The 14,950-nt window shown below is 37.2% G+C and overlaps 2 protein-coding genes across 2 annotated transcripts in view; one reads left to right on the forward strand and one right to left on the reverse strand.

The window, feature by feature from the left end:
• Window positions 1-14,950, reverse strand: part of LOC142353214 (uncharacterized) — a 712,302-nt gene that overhangs the window by 292,024 nt on the left and 405,328 nt on the right. The gene's annotated exons all lie outside the window — the stretch shown is intronic.
• The window catches only part of LOC142353212 (uncharacterized), a 276,576-nt gene that overhangs the window by 243,403 nt on the left and 18,223 nt on the right, over window positions 1-14,950 (forward strand). The window contains exons 2-4 of the mRNA XM_075405441.1: window positions 8,292-8,474; window positions 8,874-8,983; window positions 9,054-9,230. Of these exons, the coding sequence (XP_075261556.1) occupies window positions 8,296-8,474; window positions 8,874-8,983; window positions 9,054-9,230 (466 nt within the window). The 5' untranslated portion in view covers window positions 8,292-8,295. The remainder of the gene's footprint in view (window positions 1-8,291; window positions 8,475-8,873; window positions 8,984-9,053; window positions 9,231-14,950) is intronic.

The raw sequence follows: 14,950 nt of genomic DNA on the forward strand, positions 1-14,950 counted from the left end.
ATGTTTGAAAATCTGGAACGAATAGAGTTATTAAATTGTCACATAGAAAATTGCAGAGAGCTATGATTTTAACGACACCAATTACCGGAAACTCACACTAAAAATTCCTAAATGAACAAAACGCTCTGGGTATACACGCAGAAAGAGCGGGAGGAATACTTTATGTCCATAGGTGCGCTAAAGTTATCGTACCTGTTGTAGAAAAGCAGTTTTGTACCGAGGAAGTACCAATTAGGGTATTTGTTGACAACAGTTTAGAAGAAATTAGATACATGGACCCTATTTGTAGAGTATTCTATAGAAATTTCACCCTAATTAATTGCAGCCCCATGTACCCGAACGCTCTTGAATTGCAGAATGGGTCATGGATAACATATGGCCGACGAATACAACTGATTGCTAAACCCAATGATATGCCTAATTACAGAGTTGACGTCAACTTCCGCGCCAATGGAAGGGTTTTTCAGTGGCAAAGACGTGGAATTCAATAAGAGGACCCAAAGATTAAGGCATTCGAGAAAAACGATAGCAGGGAGAGAAGTTCTCCTGGGACAAGGAGGTTTTACATGAGCATGAGACTCGGAAGTATTTCAACACGGATTCAAAGTACAATCACCAGTGGCACGAATTGCTGATTTTTGAATACTTGGGTGGTGAAGTGAAACAAATCTGGCATGTGGCCATGGAAATAACCATCAGTTTGATGACTATATTTATTGGATCTAAATTCATATTTTGTTTGGTACTTGTGTTTCTTTCAACCAATATGCTACGCAGTGGCACCACTCCTGTAATTGCACTGCAAACAATTAACCCAATGGGGAAAAAGGTTATTTTCATCATCCAAAACAACGTAACATGGAACAAAGATTGACATGAGGAAAGACAGTTGAACGGTGTGATGGTAATAGAAACACTGTGGTTTTAAAAGCAAAAAAGGATAAATCTACCAGATATGACAGAAATTAAGATTGACAAATTAGAATAACATAAATGTATGAAATGTAGGAATGGCAGAACCACAAATCCGTGATTATTGCTACTATCTACCCGAGTTGTTCGAAGTCAGATCGATAGTAAGGAATTAAGTTTATTGGGATGTTGAAGTAACCTCAAATAAAAGATACGTGCTGCCGTTGACGCAGCTGCAACAATGTCTAATTGTTGTGATAAACTTTTTAAATAAATACGCTAAGATAGTGATTTGCCCTGTGCGTGGTAGAGCTTAAGGGATTGTAGAAACAGTCTTGTCAAGTTTGCTCTCAGTGGTTCGCTGTGCCCAGCTCTTTGTGCTCTCTCAGTGGTTCTGCGTGCTGCTGGCGGCTCGGGTCTACGATCCCCAGGTTTTTTGTGTTCTCGGGGGTTTGCGGCCAAACCAGGAGGAAACGACATCTAACCACCAGGTTTTACTGTTCGTTTACACCTGCACACCTACACAAGCTTACTTCATTTCTATTTATATAGTGTATTTGAATATATATATAAATATATATATATATATATATATATACATATATAAATATATATATATATATATGTATATATATATATATATATATATATATATATATATATATATATATATCTGTGTGTGTGTATGCTGTGTGTCTGTGAGTGTGCTCCTGTGTTTGCGCGTGATTTGAAGCTGATTGTACATGCGTAAATCAGACGATACTGCTTCATATTTTTGCAGGTGATGAGAAAATTTGCTACCAAGATCCTGCCCGCGAACGCACACGATTTAGTATTTGGCGCATCCAGAACAAAATATATTGAAGGCAGCGCAGTCGAAGCAACCATGTAATCATATCGCGGAGCTAACCTAATTGACCTCTTTAGTGTAGTCAACCAGTATCGTCCCCTCAATCTGAGATCAGTATGCATTGTCGCAGGATTCAATGATGAACACTACTCTTGCTCTTATTTCCTTGAATGCTACCGAGTTCTGTTGGATATCATATGTTATAAATTCCAACGGCTTATTGTCGTGTCACCTAAAAATAATTGCTACTTCAAATAAAAACTCGTTAACAGGAAAGTATATTTCATGAACATGGCTTCGCATCGATTTCTTCAATTTTATGCAGTTCCTTTGATCATTTCATCATATTTTTTCTTTAGCAATTCTGCTTTTTATTGAGATGGAATTTATTTCTTTTTCTACGGTAACCATTTGTTTACGTTGTATCCACATAGTGTAATATCATTTTGCAATGAATTTCAAGCATATATTTATTCATCTTTATCATTAATCTACACTCGGTGAACAACCTCCCTCTGGCAATGTAAGATACTCAAATTCATTCCTAAAAAGGTTCTATACACCTCCGGGGACGTGGAGTTTGCTGCTACGGTTGCGGTACATATTTGCCTATCAAATGCAGCGGCCTGTCAACTAAAAACGAAAATCATCCAAATTTCATTTTAAACCTTGCAGTGAACCTGCAAAAATTGACCCTCAAGAAACAGGTAAACAAGACCCAACAACCTCAATTGAGACACCCCCGGAAGTATGCGACTTTTGGAAAATTTCTCAAGACGAACATATAGAAACACTACGTAAAATATACAATGAAGTAGTTCACTGGAAACCAATCTTCTTTACCATTAGCAAAAAAAGTAGGCTTCAAAGTTGCAGATGTTATGAACATCATTCTCACCAAGACATTTGAAGATAGGCCTCAGAGTGAATGCGCTATGATTTGCACAATGATACTGCCGCATTCACTTCTCGCAAGATCCAAAAAAAATGATTCCTCAGTAACAAAAACTTTGTCTAGAAGGCTCGATCTGTTGATCAGGTGGAAATTCGACGACCTTTTGATTGAGGCCAAGGCACTTCAGGAAGGCTTAAGGAAATTAAATAGAAACAAGAACTGGATGAAATTGAAACTTTTGACAAGCAAATGGAGTCTGGTAAGAAATCGAATGCTTTCAGATGTCTTTCAGACGATGCAACGGGCGGTGTGCTATCAACATCCGATAAAGTGACTATCAAATAAAAAACTGCGCCGTACTCAATCTTCTACAAGAAAAGCATCCATGTAGTCAGAAAGTTGATCTTAAATACGTAGTAACTGACCTGAAAAATTGGTATTTGCCGTTCCATCCTTCTATTTTTGAAAAAATAATTGACCCTGAACTAAAGCGCGCCACAATGAAAACAAATGGCAGCCATGGCCCATTCGGTTTTCATGCAGGCAAAAGGAGACGACTTTTGACATCATACAAAAAGTGTACGTGTGTTTCTTTCAACCGATATGCTACGCAGTGGCACCAATCCTATAATTGCACTGCAACCAATTAACCCAATGGGGGAACTAGGTTATTTTCATCATCCAAAACAACGTAACAAGGAACAAAAATTGACATGAGGAAGGACAGTTGAATGGTGTGATGGTAATAAAAACACTGTAGTTTTAAAAGCAAAAAAGGTTAATTCTACCAGATATGACAAAAATAGAGATTGGCAAAATAGATTAATTATATTAAGTTTATGATATGTAGGAATGGCAAGAACTAAAAATCGGCAATTATTGCTACTATGTACCCGAGTTGTTCGAGGTCAGGTCAATAGTAAGGCACCAAGTGTATCGGAGTGTTGGAATAACCTCAAATAAAAAATACGTGGTGCCGTTGACAAGGCTGCAACAATGTCTAATTGTTGTGATAAACTTTTTATGTAAATACGTTATGATCATGATTTGCCCTGTATGTGGTGGAGCGCCCTTAAGGGATTTTAGAAACAGGCTTGTCAAGTTTGCTCTCATTGGTTCGCTGAGCCCTGCTCTTTGTGATTTGTCAGTGGTTCTGCGTGCTGCGGGTGGTCTTGGGTCTATGATACCAGGGTTTTGTGTGTTTTCTGGGGTCTGTGGCCAAACCGAGAGGGAACGACATCTAACCAACAGTTTGTACTGTTCCTACACACCTACACACCTACACATGCTAACTTTATATATATTTATATAGTGAATTTGAGTATATATATATATATATATATATATATGTGTATGCTGTGTTCTGTGAGTGTGCTCCTGGGTTAGCGCGTAATTTGAAGCTGATTGTACATGCGTAAATCAGACGCTACTGCTTCATGTTTTTGCAGGTGATGAGACAATTTGCTGCACAGATCCTGCCCTGGAATGCACAAGATTTAGTAATTAGCACATCCAGAACAAAATTATTGAAGCAGCGCTGTCGGAGCAATCATCCAATCATATCGCGGAGCTAATCTAATCGACCTCTTCATTGTAGTCAACCAGTATCGTCCCCTCAATCTGAGATCAGTATGCATTGTCGCTGGATTCAATGATGACCATTACTCTTACTCTGATTTCATTGAATGCTGCCGAGTTCTATTGGAAATCATATGTTATAAATTCCAACCACTTACTGTCGTGCCACCTAAAATAATTGCCACTTCAAATAGTAAACTCGTTTACAGGAAAATATACTTCATGAACATGGCTTCGCATCAATTTCTTCAATTTTATGCAGTTTCTTTGATCATTTCACCATATTTTTATTTCAGCAAGTCTGCTTTTTGTCGCGATGGAATTCATTTCTTTTTCTACGGTAACCATTTGTTTACTTTGTATCAACATAGTGTGATATCCTTTTGCAATGAATTTTAGGCATAGTTATATTCATCTTTATCAATAATCTACACTCGGTGAACAACCTCCCTCTGGCAATGTAAGATACTCAAACTCATTCATATAATTGTTCTATACACCTCCGGGGACGCGGAGTTTGCTCCTACGGTTGCGGTACATATATGCCTATCAAATGCAGCGGCTTGTCGACTAAAAACGATCACCATCCAAATTTCATTTGCAAACACTGCAGTGAACATGCAAAAATTGACCCTCACGAAACAGGTAAACAAGACCCAACACCCTCAATTGAGACACCCCCGGAACCATGCGAATTTTAGAAAAATTCTCAAGAAGGACAAATAGAAACACTTTGTAAAATATACAATGAAATGCTTCACTGGAAACCAATCTTCTTTACCATTAGCAAAAAAAGTAGGTTTCAAAGTTGCAGATGTTATGAACATCATTCTTACCAAGACATTTGAAGATAGGCCTCAGAGTGGATGCGCTATGATTTGCACAATGATAATGCCGCATTCACTTCTCGCAAGATCCAAAAAAAAAAGATGCTTCAATCACATAAACTTTGTCTAGAAGGCTCGATCTGTTAATCAGGTGTAAATTCAACGACCTTTTTATTGAGGCCAAGGCACTTCAGGAAGGCTTAAGGAAATTAAATGGAAACAAAAGTGGATGAATTTAAACTTTTGACATACGAATGGAGTCTGGTAAGATATCGATTGCTTTATGACGTCTTTCAGACAATGCAACTGTCGGTGTGCTATCAACATCCGATAAAGTTACTATGAAAGGAAAAAACTGCACCGTACTCACTCTTCTACAAGAAAAGCATCCATGTAGTCAGAAAGTTGATGTTAAATGCGTAGTAACTGACCTGAAAATCGGTATTTGCCGTTCCATCCTTCTATTTTTGAAAAAAAAATTATTGACCCTGAAATAAAACGCGCCACAATGAAAACAAATGGCAGCCATGGCCCATCCGGCTTTGAAGCAGGCGAATTGAGACAACTTTTGACACTATACAAATCATCTTCAATTGATCTTTGCAAAACAGTGTCCAAACATGCAATCAGAATTGCAACCAAAGAATTAAATTGCTTGAATTCTTGTAACGCTTGTCGTCTGAGTGCACTAAATAAATGCCCTGGGGTTCGACCAATTGGCATTGGCGAGTTCTTAAGACAAATTATAGGTGGAAGTATAGTGAAGTGCGTAAACGAGATCTCCAATTACTTGGGGGAAACGTACAGATGTGCCTTGGACAAAAGAGTGGCTTCAAACACGCTATCCATATACTCCCGTGGCTCTTTCTTGAACATCTACTGAATGGATTCTACTTATGGATGCCAGGAACGCGTTTAATAGCTTGAGTAGAGATCTGGCTATAAAAACATCAGAAAGCCTTGTCCCTCAATTTATACAGCAATCAGAAACTCGTATAAGACCCCATCGGACCTCTTCATTGATAAAAAAGATAATCAAGTCTCAATAAAGAAGAGCACAAGGTAATCCAATAGCCATGGCAATAGACGGAGTTGCTACACTTCCTCTCCTGCTCGAAGAGAAAAATTTGACTCATAAGTGGTACGCCGCAGATGACCGTAATGTGGCCGGTAGCTTTGAATCACTGCAAATCGTGCTAGATGAGTTCTATTAACATGGCGGTGCATTCGGTTATAATGCGATCAAATGTCATCTAATTACAAAACTTGAGTTTGTTCAGAAGGCGAACGAAAATTTTTCGGAATTAGATGTTGATGTTATTGAAGGTCATCGAGTTTTGGGTTCAGTTATAGTCTCCGATGAAAGTTGTAATAATTTTCTGAAAGAAAAGTCAGTGAACTACTCTACCATGCTTGAGAAGCTTGCCAAACATAGTAAGGTGTCCCCTCAGAATGTGTACAAATCATTTACGAACGGATTGCAACACAAATTGACTTTTGTTGCTAGGTCTTCACCACACGCCAACAATCTGCTGGGGTACCCGAAAAAATAACTGAAAGAAATCTTATACCTTCAATGTTGAATCATCCCTCTTTCAATGAAAGATACCGGAAGGATTTCTCTTCCTCTTAAAGAGGGTGGGCTAAGCATTCTTCTTCCTCAAAACAGGACAAACGAATATGAAAGATCTATTCGGATTTGTGAGCCGTTACAGAATCTTAACGCTATTGATCAGAGTTTCATCAGGAAAAAGTCCTTCAGAAAATCAGAAAAGAAAAACAGGAACAAGCTCGAACGAAAAAGTTGGCAATCAGAGATCTCATCAATGATAAAGAGGCATATTCTCTAGATTTGGCTGTGGAAAAAGGAGCATGATGCTGGCTAAACGCACTTCCATTGAAAAGATATCATTTTGATTTAACCAAGGGAGAGTTTAGGGATGGAATTGCTCTGAGATATGGATGGGATCACGTAATGAGATCACGTATCTTCTTCTTCTTTTTTAGAAGTTTTAACGAAATTGACATGTGCACTTGGAGAATTTGCTGCCTGTGCAAAAACTGTAACTCATTTCGAAAATATCTCATTTATAACGATCAACAAGGGTGCTTCAACCCGTGCATTGCAGAAGCCTGAACTACTACTACTACTACTACTACTACTACTACTACTACTACTACTACTACTACTACTACTACTACTAAAATTGCCATTAAGATGCGCATTTGGAGAAAACTTCAATGTAGCGCATGCTCTTTATCGTCCAAGAGGTGGCTATACGCACATAAGACACAATGACCTCCGTGAATCGTTTGCCGACCTGCTCAATGAGGTCTGCGAAGATTTCGAAGTAGAGCGCTGTCTTCAGTGTTTGCAAGGGGAAACCTTCGCAAATAGAACTACCACTATTGATAACGACGCTCGACTAGATATCAAAGCTAATGGTTTCTTCGATTCAGGCTTCAGCAGAACGTTCTTTGATGCGAAAGTGTTTAATCCGTGTTTAATCTGTAGGCATACCGGATGCCTACAAATATCACGAGTCCATCAAGAGGCTGAAATACGAACTGAGGATAATCGGTGTCGAGAAAGCCGCCTTCTGTCCGTTAATCTTCTGGTGTACAGGAGGAGCTGGTCCCTCAGCATCAAAAGCCATACAGATATTGGCTTCCAGGGTCAGCGATAAGAAAGAAGATTCATATTCGGACGTGATCACGTACATAAGGACAAAATTAAGTTTCGCTCTTTTGCGTAGCTCCATACTCTGCCACCCTGGCTCGTGCTCCATGCGCCGGCGCCCTGCAGTAGAAGCGTCAATAGGAACCATTGTAGAGGAAGGGAGGCTTTTGTGCTAATTGCTCTATATTTTTTCTAATCTTGATTCAAAATCACTACACATTATACTTTAACTGCTATTTACCATATCTATTTTGTTTATAATTCTGATGCTTTATTTTCGTTATCTCTTGCATCTGATGCTTCGCGTTTTGACTACTGTCAGAATTTATAAATACACATAGGAGTTGACTTGCTGCCCCCGAGTTGACCGACTACCCTTTTAGGGAAGGGGCTTTCTCTTAATTGACCCTTTTTTTAAATGACAGTTCCTTCTTCTCTGCAGTGATAGATTATAATATAAAGAACGCTATAAGATTGTCTATTTTGTTCGTTGTTCTTGTTCGTTATATATAGCATCAGAAGTTTACATTATGTCAAAATTGTCAATTCAGGAATGAATGAAGCAGAAAGTGGTGACATCGATGCTTGCTTCACGCCAACAGACTTAGGCATAAGCTTACCTGGTCACCAAACACTCACTCTTCCAGCTCTGCTCAGCTTTCTCAAATCTGAGTGTCCACCTTCGCTATTAGAACTTCTCAAAAATGATGCTGTTGTGTTGCTTGAGTGCAGGTAAGATTATTCGACTGATTTCAACATATTCGAACGTAAGATTATCAAAATGACCCGATGCTATTGTTTTTGCTGGTGTCAAACATGAAGATCAATTTTCACGGCATTCGCTGTATGTTAGTAGCATTGAGAGGTTTTGCCAGCTTTAGACTAAATTTAACATCACGTTTGTTTCAAGGACGTTGCAAGCAATGATGCGTTCACTTCTGGGTCATGGTTATTTTCTGAAAATCATTTTCTGTAAATTAAATTTTGATTGGGGTATAGATTGTACGTACTCTCCGAGAGGAAATAGAATAATCAAAATGTGTCTTTGCAAATCATGCTTAATCATAGGTGTCTGGTCAAGACTTGATTGTAGTCGTCTATGAAAATGCTGACCATGTTTCGTGCTTTTAGCTGCTGCCGCAACATCTTTCGAGATCTCGCAAATTTTTTTACCCACCGATTGCAGTTTTGTCCAAATGAGGCAGTGTCAAGGCGAGGACTTGCATCTGTTCTTACCACAGGTGACTATCTTCCTATTATTACTTGAGTCTACTAGCTGAAGATTTTTGTATGGCAAGTATACTTTTTTAGATGTGCCACCTACTTTGTCAGACGAAATGGGTGGTTTACCTATTGTCGACGACGAACATTCCGATGCAGGACTTATCCCAGATGTTGAAGAAACTGAAGAATTAGAGAGTTCGACTAATTTCTCCAACGTTAACAGCGTGACTTCAACGACCGCTCAAACATCACGTCTCGATAAAAGTATGATAAAGCTACTTACCACTTCTTTTAGTTTTGCGCTGCATATATAAATTTGCTGGTTTTAACTAATCTAAGGTAAGATTCCGTTTCCTATCCGTTATTTCGTCGTTACGGGGTGAAAGTTTGTATGCTAATCATAATTGTTTGTGGAGAGTATTACACGTTATATAATTCAAAAACAAACTTGATGCAAACTGAATTCAGAAATTGTGCAGAAACGATTTCTTGTCTTTGGAAGAAAAATGGTGTTGAATTTTTAAAACTATATTTTTAATAGCCGCGATAACGAGCTAGTATTTGCCTCTGTTGGTTTTCTTCTTGTAATTCAAATAATTTAATTATATTGAGGCGCTGTCTTGTTTTAACGATCTGTTCACACTTTTGTCAATGAGAAGGCAAATTGGAGTAAAGATTTTAGTCACGTTAAATTAGAAAAGGGAGCAGTCATAAAATTTTTTCTAACTGCTTTCAAAATGCAGTGAGAAAATAGTGAACAAAATTTCAATTTTTGAGAGAAAATTTTTTTAAGTGCGGCAATTTGACAACTGTTTTTAGGATGATTTTTTGGCACCAGTATTTTTAAAAGTGCCACATGTGTTCAATTGCTGCATATTTTTATTTTTTAAATTAATCAAATGGCAGCTAGCGGACTTCGATTCTAATTTTTAAGAATCATACTGAATTTTTATAGTAAGTTTTCACCGTTGTCATTTTTTGCCCTGTCTCTTAGTCTTATTAATTAGTCTTAGTCTCTCATTGAAAAAGTAAAAAGGTATAATTGATTTTTTTAACGGTTTCGTTTGATATGATGTTTGTCTTTACGTGTTTTCAAAAATCATTCTGAGTTTTCCCCGATTTTTATTAGCTCGAAAAAATTTTTTTGCTAGACCGTTTTGCGCTTTTCTACTATAATCGTTGAGTTCGCAAGTGTCTTTTTCTCGCACTTCTTGATTTTTGAGTGATTTCAATTGACTCCGGAATAAGTTTGTTGTTCAAACAAAACCTATTGTTAGAGATTCGATGACAAATACCTCCGTCGAGGTGACGGAATCAGACTCCGGAGGTCGGGGTTCGAATCATACCGTCAACTGATATTCTCGCTGCTATTAAGAAAATGTTATCGAGGTTACAGCCCCTGAGTTAAATTGCGCAGCCTGTCATTCGAGAGCAGTTTTTCCGACGTTAGTCGGTTTATGTTTAATAGCCGCCCTCATCTTCTCAGCCGGCTACTGTAGCGCGCCTATTTTTTTTTACTTCGTTAAACTTTATCGTCAAACTTCGTCGTTACCCATTTTGCCGCTTTTTCGACATTTTGCGTGAAATCTTTTTGACTTCTCTAGGCTAGTTTCACTCTTCTGTCATTCTGCTCAATGTCCTTTTAAACAACAGCTGCTCAGCAAAGCAATTCAAAATGAAGAGAGTCAGTATAAAAAAAATCGAAGTCAAAAATAGAAATGGTATAAACCCATAAAGCCCATTTTTAGATGCCCGGTACTTGAACTTTGTTCTCATAAGTTTTAGTTACTTTCTATAATGCTTATTGGTATTGATACTAGACCCTGTAGCGTCTCACTGAGAGACAGGAGTATGTTCAATTACGAAATGACATCAAAATAAATCGCACTTAAAATGTTTTTATACAAAAATCAATTTTTGTTGATATTTTCTTTTCTTTCAATCACAATTAGAGTTATGGGAATCAACGGCAGCTATTTTCCGGCAATCTGCCGGCTATGTTTCGAATTATTTTTGTTGTCCTCTCACTCACGTTATGTCAATATTGGATGGTCTAATTGGGAGTCTGATTAGACATAATGTAATGGCCGGTCTCATTGGCTACGTAATCGGAATGAGGCGTAAATTAAGCTATTTAATGGTTCGAATATATAACTAACGGTTTTATAAACCGTGACATCACTTTTTTCAAAAATGTTCAGGTTTTTAAGTTTTGCCCGTTTTCATAATTATTGTTGTCCTACCAATTAATGTCATTCATGACATGCTTTCTTAGCTCTAAGATGGGGTATAAATGAAGCTATTTAACCGTATCGGTTCAAAGTTAGGCTTTTAGGGACTTTGCTTTCAAAAATTATCATACTTATGTTCTGGCTTTGTTTTATAGCTCTTTCTTACCGGTTCGGTTTATAGCTCTTTTTTTACCGGCTCGGTATTAATTGCGTTTCTTACCGGCTATCTTATAAACCTTAATTGAAACTATTTAGTGGTTTAAATCAATCTTAACAAATATGAAACTACTTGTTTTCGAAAATAGCAGGATTGTTTTTCTTCCATGCATAACGGTTTTAACGAATGATTTTAAAGTTTTTTTTGGGTTTTGCCTGCTTGTTGGTCTTGTTACCTATACCCAGTAATGACATGTATCATAGAATTTATAGTGCAACAAAATTGAAGTTATTTTATGTTTTCAATCAGTTGCTAATGTTCTTTTTCTTTTTAAAATTTGTTTTTAAAAAATTGCACTTTTTTTACTGTGCTGTTCAATCTATTTTATATTCTCTTAGTATCAGGTTTTTTGACAGATCAGTAGTAATACTATCTGCCATGTTACTGGAGGGGGGGGGGGGGTCCGGACCCCCCCCCCCTACAAGAACTCTCACCACCGAAAAACTGATTTTCTCTTAGTGAAAGCAAGTTTTTTGGTTAAGTTTCGCCAGCCTGAGAGAAGTTCTTGGGTTAAGTTGGCTGGCGAAACTTAACCAAAAAACTTGCTTTCACTAAGAGAAAATCAGTTTTTCGGTGGTGAGAGTTCTTGTAGGGGGGGTGTCCGGACCCCCCGCCCTCCAGTAACATGGCAGATATCCGCTGTTGAAATGTTCGCTGTATATAGAATTAGGTATTACCTAAGTTTTGAACTCTCACTAAATCTTTTTGGTGAAAACATAAAAAACCTAATATAAGAGACCAGAAGCCTAAAATTTTTCAAAAAATTTCAAAAATTTTTTCGAAAATTTTTCAAAGTTTTTCAAAGTCCTAAAATGTTCTGAAATGGATTTTGCGCTATGAAAGAGCACTCAAAAGTGATTTTTTGTTGACTTCACTTTTTTCACCTAAGTAGTATAGGGGTCGAAACATATAAAAATTTGGAATTTTTTGAAAAAAATTTTAAGAATTTTTTGGAGTCCTAAAATGGTCTGAAATGGATTTTGCGCTATGAAAGAGCACTCAAAACTGATTTTTTGTTGACTTGAAAAAACTTCTCAGTTAATGTGTTTATTATAAAAGATAGAAAAATTTTCTTGAAAAAAGTCAATTTTTGTCAATTTTTTTATTTTCATACATAAAAGTAACTTTTGTTCATTTATTTATTTTTCTGTTTGAGAATCAGCATGACAACCATAGCGACAGTAGATTTGAAAAGCATTCATCAAATTTACGAACAAATAAAAGTCGACTATCCGGAATATAGTGAACGATTTGTATACTTTTTGGCAGCATGTCTTTATCTGGACCCCGAAATTAACTTGGAAATAGTTCTCAAGTTGAGACCATATGGTGGTCTTATAGGTATAGACAACTCTTCACTAGACACTTACCTGAAGTCTTATAAATTCCTTCGATTACATGCAATACTTCACGACGCTTCAGGGTTTATTGCAGAGCATAGTCAGAAAGGCCCTGGATATTCATACGTTTTACCTTGTCCAATCACAAACGCCTACATTGGTCACATGACTGGATTAATGTTTTGCCTCTTCGTGAAAACTTTTAAAAGGAATTTGTTTAACTTGCTGGAATGTTGAAGCCAGAAGTTGTTGTCTTAGATTTTGAAGGTTTTCGTCATAAGAAATCGGGTTTTATAATTAAGGAGTTATCGATTTGCTCAAACAACTACACAGACACAATCTTGTTCCTTCCACCAGTTTCTTATAACTCACTATCCGCTAGTGAGAGAAAATCTCATCAGTGGGTTAGTAGGTTCTTACACGGTTTGTTGTGGAATAGTGGCAATTATCCTTACTGGTTTATATCTCAAATTTTTATTGCAATTAAACTTCGATTTCCTTCAGGAAAGTTTTATGCTAAAGGGAAAGAGAAAACTGAATCACTGCAAACACTTCTACAGAAAGAAGTGATAGATTTGGATACCCTTTCATGCCCTAAGTTGAGGAAATTGTTTCCCCAATTAAACATTTTACTTGTGCTCTACACTCTCTTTACTTGCCTGAGAAACAAAAGAAAAGACATTGCGCTAAAAGAAAAGCACAGTTGTATTTCTATTGGCTAACATTGCCCGCCAATGAGCCGTCGAGTGGAGAAGGTAGCTCCTTCAGTTCTTCAAGTGAATTTATCTCCAAGTTTGACAGTATGCAGTTGCATAACGAATGATAATCAAATAAATCTATCTTTGGTCAGAGAGGAAAAAATAGAATCACGTGGTCAATCCATTCTGAGGAAACAACAGATTATTTGCAACTTATCGGAGGTTGAGACGCTGAAGAAATATCTTTCACTGCTCGAATATTTTCAAATGTACCATGTCTTTACAAGAGAAAATGAGAAGACTGAAACTAACCCCTTTACCTATGCACAAGTCGCCAACCCCAGTTCAAGTGAGCCTGGACGACGAAAGTCTCCCTGATGAAATCAAACAGGTAGTCAGCAAAGCAAACGTGGAGTCAATTGTCTACTACGCAAAGGATTCTGGCATGCAATCGAACTACAAAGTGACTTACAAGAAAGAAGACAAAGACTCTAGATATACTACATATGAATTTTTTATGATTGAGAGAGTTACTAACAAAATATTGAGCTAACACAAAAAACTGATGTTTTAATTCATTTTTGATCAAAACGTCTTTTCAAATGAGTGATAAAGAAGACCAGATAGATTCTCCTGCTGGAATAGGTTTGAATGATTTAGTTTTCAATGAAGAAAATCAAGAGAGAGGCTCATGGAAATTTTGTAACTCTAGATTACCACGATCAGAAGTAGTGTATTTTACTCAAATCGTAATAATACTGTTTCTTATTGGTGTGTCCTTGATCAAACTTGTGTTTTTTCATCTTGATTGTGAGGAGTCAACATTTTGGTTTTCATTGCTTTCATGCACAGTTGGCTACGCGCTTCCTAATCCGAAGCTATGAACAAGATAATTTCAACAAGCGATAGACTATTCATGGCTGTTTGTGGGCCATCATGCTGTGGTAAAACTGAGCTCATATTCCAAATGTTACTGAGAAACACCTTTTACCCAAAATTTAAATCTATTTACTACTTCTATCAACATGAGCAACCAAAGTTCAGCTCTATAGAGCGTAACTTGAACATTTTTTTCACAAAGTTTTCTGGATTTGATTTCATTTCACAGCTGCAAAACTGTCTGCTTGTTTTTGACGATTCTTGCGAGGAAATTTTCAATGACAAAGAGTTTTCTAAACTCGCAACTGCTGGACGTCATAGAAATATTAGCGTCATTTACGTTAAACATAACTTATTCCAACAGAGTAAATGGTCAAGAACAATTGATCTCAACACAACCCACATCATTTTGTTCAAATCACCTAGAGATATACAGCAGATCACCTATATTGGCAAACAGTTAAACAACACAAGTTTTTTAAAAGAAAGCTACGAGTTAGCAACAAAATTACCCTTTGGACACTTACTCATCGACTTGGATCCAAAAACTTCAGACTCCTTGCGTTATTGTTCAAATATTGTACAACCAGGTCCTACAATTTTTTATCTACCTTCCTCC

Source organism: Convolutriloba macropyga, chromosome 14 (genome assembly GCF_964194025.1).
Source record: "Convolutriloba macropyga chromosome 14, txConMacr16.3, whole genome shotgun sequence".
Lineage (NCBI taxonomy): Eukaryota > Metazoa > Xenacoelomorpha > Acoela > Convolutidae > Convolutriloba > Convolutriloba macropyga.